Raw genomic sequence first — 6,000 nt, forward strand, 5'->3', positions numbered from 1 at the left:
CTACATATACCTATGTCTAACAGGTATTAAATGTTCAGGATTCTTCAAAGTACTTTAAGAACCAGAAAAAACCATAATAAAAATAATACAAAAGAAAATGCTGTGATTTCATGCAATGTGGCACTATCACATATGTTGATGTACACTCATGAAGGCTCATCCTAATCTCCATAAAGATTATTGCCTTTGGCTTAGTTAAGATGGAATAACACTCAAATCTCACTCGCTCCCTCCCCCCTCCCCCCGGCTGCATATTAGAAATCACCAGCTATATGCGCTGCATGTTTTCTTCATCTGCTAACTATATCAACCGCATGTTTTTGTCATATGCTTTCTGTATCAGCTGCATGTTACTTCCATACCCACTAAAGATTATATATTGTATATTTTAGTAATATCACTGTCCATAATAATTAATGTATTACACTATCAGATTTTTTCCTTTTTTATATGGTAAGGTGTCTTATTAATGAGTATTAAACCAGGATTCAGTACCATATCACTTCTTGATACCTTACACCTGTTGATCTCAACATCAAATAGTGCAATTCAAACAAATTGACTATGTCATAGTACAATCTTCCCAAGATCATCAAATTATCAATTTCTCTTCAACTTACCATCCATCCTAATTGAGAAAATCATTCTCGCACCTACGATGATATTTGCTTTGCTGAATCTTGTAAGGAAGTTGAGAGAGAAGCATATTATGTTTCAAGTGACGGGCTAAGATTGAAAAACTTCTTCTGTACAAGTATCTGCATCGGTCAAAATAATCTAAGGATTTGTACAATACTTTAACCATAAATGGGGAAGAAATTAGTCCACGTCTAGGTTCCAACCTCATGTGTTTTCACCCAAAAAAAAATGATTAAGGTAAAATAATGTGTTTTCACCAATTTTAAGAATATATATCTTAGCCCTGTTGCAAGTGCTTTAACTTTCCAGTAGTCTTATATCTAACATGGCATCTATATCCTGTACAAAAGCTATGTTGCACCAAAAGCTAGCAAAGAAAAAGCTCTAAGCTTAAGGTTAAGAATGTTTCTCTTGGTGCTTTCAAATTATGTTAGTGGAGTACTATTCCAGCAGGATATTTTTTTAGCAGGTAGTACAACTCGTCAAGCAGGATAGATCAAGTGAGTTAAAAACAACAGGCTTTTACCGTTGCTAGAGTTTCTAGAATTTCTTCCATTCTTCTAAGTTTTGCTAATTCTAGCTCTACCTTCAAGTCATCAAACACAATGTAATTACAATAATTATTTCAAAACCTAAAAGCATTGAGTTACTTGAACAAATGCCTTTACAATGCAGCTATCCAAAATACTTTTCGTTTGTGGCCAAACACCTCAAATCTCAAAAGGAAAAAAAAGTGCTTCCCAAAAGATCGGTCAAACAGGTGAATAGCATCAACCTCTAGATGTCATCAGTTCTAGCTTTTTATTTTCCCTTTCTTACATTTTTAATTACAAAAGTAGACATTTTCATAATTTAAATCTGTGTTAATGGACCCCAACTTCTAGTACATCAGATACGTGGACGTGCACATTCAGATATTCCTAGAGTTCTTAGCTATTACAAAGGATCCATACTTAGTATCTATTGCCCACACTCATGTCTCTCCCCATTCACGTAACACAGCAATGAATCAAATTCTATGTATTTTAGCTCAAAAATACAACCAAATAAAAACATAAATACTAACTTTACCAATCAACATTAGATCATATGAATAAGTAAGTCCATCTCAACCAAAAATTAAAGAGGTATTGACTGTATTTTTAAGACTAAGACAAGATAAATGATCAAAATACAAAATTAAATCAACCAAATTTCACACCTGTTTGGTAGATAAAGTGCAGTTGCGATTAAAATCATCCATGAAAGATTCCTGCTGAGGAGCTGCTTCTTCATCTTCTACATCCATTCCCACCAGCATTTTCATCTTCTCCAAAGCCTGGTTCATTTTCTCCATTTTTTTCCCTTTTTCGTTTTCTAATCTGACCCACTTCAGTCTACTACTCAACTCTATAAATTCTGACCCTTATAAGGGAGTAGTGTGCCCTCTACGCAGTAGGCTACCTTAATCATTTGTTGGGAGTAGGGAGATCTACCGGCCTTTTTACTTTTGATGACCCCTACAATTTTCCATATTACTTTTGACCCCTATATTTTTATAACAATACCTTTTAGGAGTAAAATGCTTTTAAGGGAACTAGAGGGTACACGCATATTAATAAATATATAATTTTAAAAAATACATAAATATTACTCCGTCTGTTTTAATTTAGATGAGATAGTTTGACTCGGCACGGAGTTTAAGAAAAGAAACTTCTGAAACTGGTGGTCTTAGAAGCTTAAGGGGTAAAAGCTTTGTGGGGCATGATATTTATATAGTTATAAAAGCTTCTCATTAAGGGTAAAATGGATAAAATGAAGAGTTTCAAGTTGAATTATTTTCAAATTTAGAAATGTATCATTTATTTTGAAACAAACTAAGAAGAAAAGTACCTCATCTAATTTGAAACGGAGGGAGTATTAGATAATAAAAATAGGGAATGTTGTTTTCAATTAGTTAGGCTCTTAAACAAATAAATTTTGCCTCACAAAAAATTTCAGATGCTTTATTGTGAGTTACGAAAACTTATGTGGGAATATCCAATGAAAATTATTATTATATATGTGACTTAATAGTTGAAAATAAAACATAAAAATAATTTTATCACGATTCTTCAAATATTTGTTTAATAACATAAATTAAAAGTAGAATCACCAGAATTTCGACTGAAAAGTTTCAACAAAGGCGAAATACATAAATAGCCCCTTTAAGTTGTCCACAACGGTCAGTTGAACACCTCAACCGAGCCATGTTTCACTTAAACATATCACGTTTTAAAAACTGAACTCTATAAACACCCGACCTCACCAGCCCCCGTCGCGTGTATTACACTTACCGGTGTCTTTTATAAGAACGAATTAGAAGCTGACACGTGGAAAAACAATAAGAAATAAAGAATTAGAAACATAAAACATAAAACATAACGTTAAATCTTCATCGTTTCTTCCGTCTAGTCCCTCTCTCTCTCTCTCACCGACTAACCCTTCATCTCTTCGATTAAGCTTGGTTCAATCGGCATTTTTGTTGCAAAATTAAAGATTTCTTTCACTTACTAAGTATGATTAGTTGTTCTTTGTTCGAATTTTAAGTTGGTTCAAGATTTATCACCTGAAGGAAGGCCATTTTAGGGTTTTAGCAGTGGATCTTTTGTGAAAAAGGGAGTCAGCTGTAAAGGCTTCGATTATTGCATAAAGGTATGTTTATATTTTATTATTGCTTTTTTCTATTTTATCACAACTGGTTTTGTTATGGTGCTATTAGATTAGGGTTTTTTTTGTTTTGAAAATCAGAAAATGTCGGGGAATATTGACTGGTTGTGTTTTGTCATTTTCAGTATAAAGTCACATGGACGAATATATTGGTGTTGTTTTTCATCATGGGGGATACTTTATTGATGAAAAGTATGTGGGGGAGGGTGAAGTAATAGGGCATGTGGTGGACAAAGACCATTTCTCTTTGCCCGAGCTTGTGTCCTACATAAAAGAGACCCCTGAAATGCGCTACAACTCTGTTGGTGGGTTATTTGTCCTATGTCCTAAAACTCAGAAGTTCTTTCCAATTGAAAATGACTACCAACTACTAAATTTGATTAAAGACCCGAAGGATGGGGATCGCTTTGATGTCTATGTGAGTCATGCAATAGATAATTTAGAGGTTGTGGAGGAGGATGTAGTTGTGGGATATTTACCTTCCTCACAAGTTGGTGATAGTGACCAGGCTACAGAAATTAGGGGTGGTCCAGGGGTTAGTGTAGATGTTGGTGAGGGGGCTGGTGTAAATGTTGATGAGGGTATTGGTGTAAATTGTAATGAGGGTATTGGAGTAACAACTGATGAGGGCAATGGAGTAAATACCGATGAGGGCATTGGAGTAAATTGTGAGGAGGGTATTGGAGTAAATGCTGATGAGGATATTGAAGTAAATACTGCTGAGGGCAGTGATGTAAATGCAGAACAACCTAGGTCTACAATTTTAGAAGAGGATATAAATGTTGAAGAGAGTGCAGCTGCAGAGCATGACAACCAGTTTAAGGAGACAAATCTTGAAGATGAAGATGCAGATTTTGGTGAAGATGACCTTGAAGACATTCCAGAAGAAGATGACAGTGAGATAGATGATGAGTTAAGATCTGTGAGGGATGCTGCTAGGGAAGTAAAGAGAAACAAGTTGAAGAGCAAGGTGAATGATGCTGGATCACAAAGTAATAGGAAACAGAGGAAAAAACCTATTTTTACAGAAGAGGTAATACTTGGTGAGGCTGGAATTGATAAGGGGTTTGAAGATATAGGGATAAATAAGAAGGATAAATATGTTGGAAAGCTAGGTGGGGATGAAGAGTATGTGGACAACTCAGATGTTGGGAGTGTAGACAGTGATGAAGAGTTAGACCCACTTGCTGAACATGGTGTTGATATTCCTCCTAGAAGAAGAAGTCAAAAGATCGGGTATGACTTTGATGCTAAAATTCCTCTGTTTGAGTTGGGCATGATCTTTGATAATGCAACAGAATTTAGGAAAGCTATTGCTGATTATGCTATTCAATATAAAGTGTCTATAAAGCTTAGACCTAATGAGAAAGATAGAGTAAGAGCTAAGTGTAGACATGAAAAGTGTAAGTGGCAAATATATGCTAGTAAGGACAGGGATTCAGGGAACTTTACTGTGAAGACCTATATACCTGTCCATAAATGCCCAACAAAGAACAAGAACAAACTTTGCACAACCAAGTAAATTGCAAGAAAGCTCCAAGATAGAATCATCTCAAGTCCAAACATCACAGTTCATGAGTTGCAAGAGGTTATAAGGGTTAATTGGGGCTTGTATGTAGGAAGATCACTTGTATATACAGCCAAGATGAAGGTAATTATGGCAGTTAAGAGGTATACCATGTCACCATGCAATATGTGCTTTCTATAAGATTAGGAAGGAAGCAGAAGACTATGTTGAACACTGGTATAGGAAAGATACTTTCCTGGCTGCTTACCAATACTATATTCAGCTAATTCCAAGCATACAAATGTGGGCTGAGTCTACCAATCCACCAATTGAGCCTCCTGAAGGTAAACCAATGCCTGGTAGGCCAAAAAAATGCAGAAGAAAGGACAAGGATGAACCAAAGAAGTGGGAAAAACTTTCAAAGAAGGGTGCTAAGATGTCCTGTTCAATTTGCCATCAGATTGGTCACAACAAGTCAGTATGCAGTTTAAGGGTAAGTTTGATGACTTTCAATTCAATTTGTTTCTAATATTGTCATTATTTTCATTGTATTGATTAATGACTTAGCAATCATATACTAGGGACAAACAAGCACACAATCAAGCACACCAGTTGGTAGTCAAAGTAATACAACCCAAGCTGCAGGTACATCAACTACCACAACCCAAACTCCAAGGGCCTCATCTTCCTTGTGTGCTGAAACATCAAAGATAAGAAGGAACACACCATCAGTAAGAGGTAGGGGAAGAGGTGGTGGAGCTGGTAGGGGAAGAGGTGGAGGAGCAGGTAGGGGAAGAGGAAGAAGTTCAGTTGCTGGTACAACTGGTTCTGTTACATCTGGTGCAGCTATTTCTGCTACTGCCAGATCACTTGCTACTTCTGTTGGAAAGAAAAGAACCAGAAATTCTGGTTTTGGTTTGTACACAGACACACAAACTGGAACTAGTATCCTTAATGTAAGTGTGAGAAGTCAACATTAGTTAAATGTAATTTCTATCTTTATGCTTCTGGATGATTCATTACGGACTATAAGTATTTTCTAGCCTGGTAGGCCAAGTGAAAGAGTTATTTCAACTGGTGCAAACTTGATGAATGCTGCACAAACTAATGTAGATCTTGGATTTAGACCAAATGGTCTCAAGTGGAAAGGGAAAAGAGCTGTGACA

At 36.0% G+C, this 6,000-nt stretch overlaps 1 protein-coding gene across 1 annotated transcript in view; it reads right to left on the reverse strand.

The window, feature by feature from the left end:
- Positions 1–2,109, reverse strand: part of LOC109225634 (vesicle transport protein SFT2B) — a 33,730-nt gene extending 31,621 nt beyond the window's left edge. The window contains exon 1 of the mRNA XM_019390377.1: positions 1,841–2,109. Within this exon, the coding sequence (XP_019245922.1) occupies positions 1,841–1,975 (135 nt within the window). The 5' untranslated portion in view covers positions 1,976–2,109. The remainder of the gene's footprint in view (positions 1–1,840) is intronic.

The sequence above is a fragment of the Nicotiana attenuata genome, chromosome 5 (genome assembly GCF_001879085.1).
Source record: "Nicotiana attenuata strain UT chromosome 5, NIATTr2, whole genome shotgun sequence".
Lineage (NCBI taxonomy): Eukaryota > Viridiplantae > Streptophyta > Magnoliopsida > Solanales > Solanaceae > Nicotiana > Nicotiana attenuata.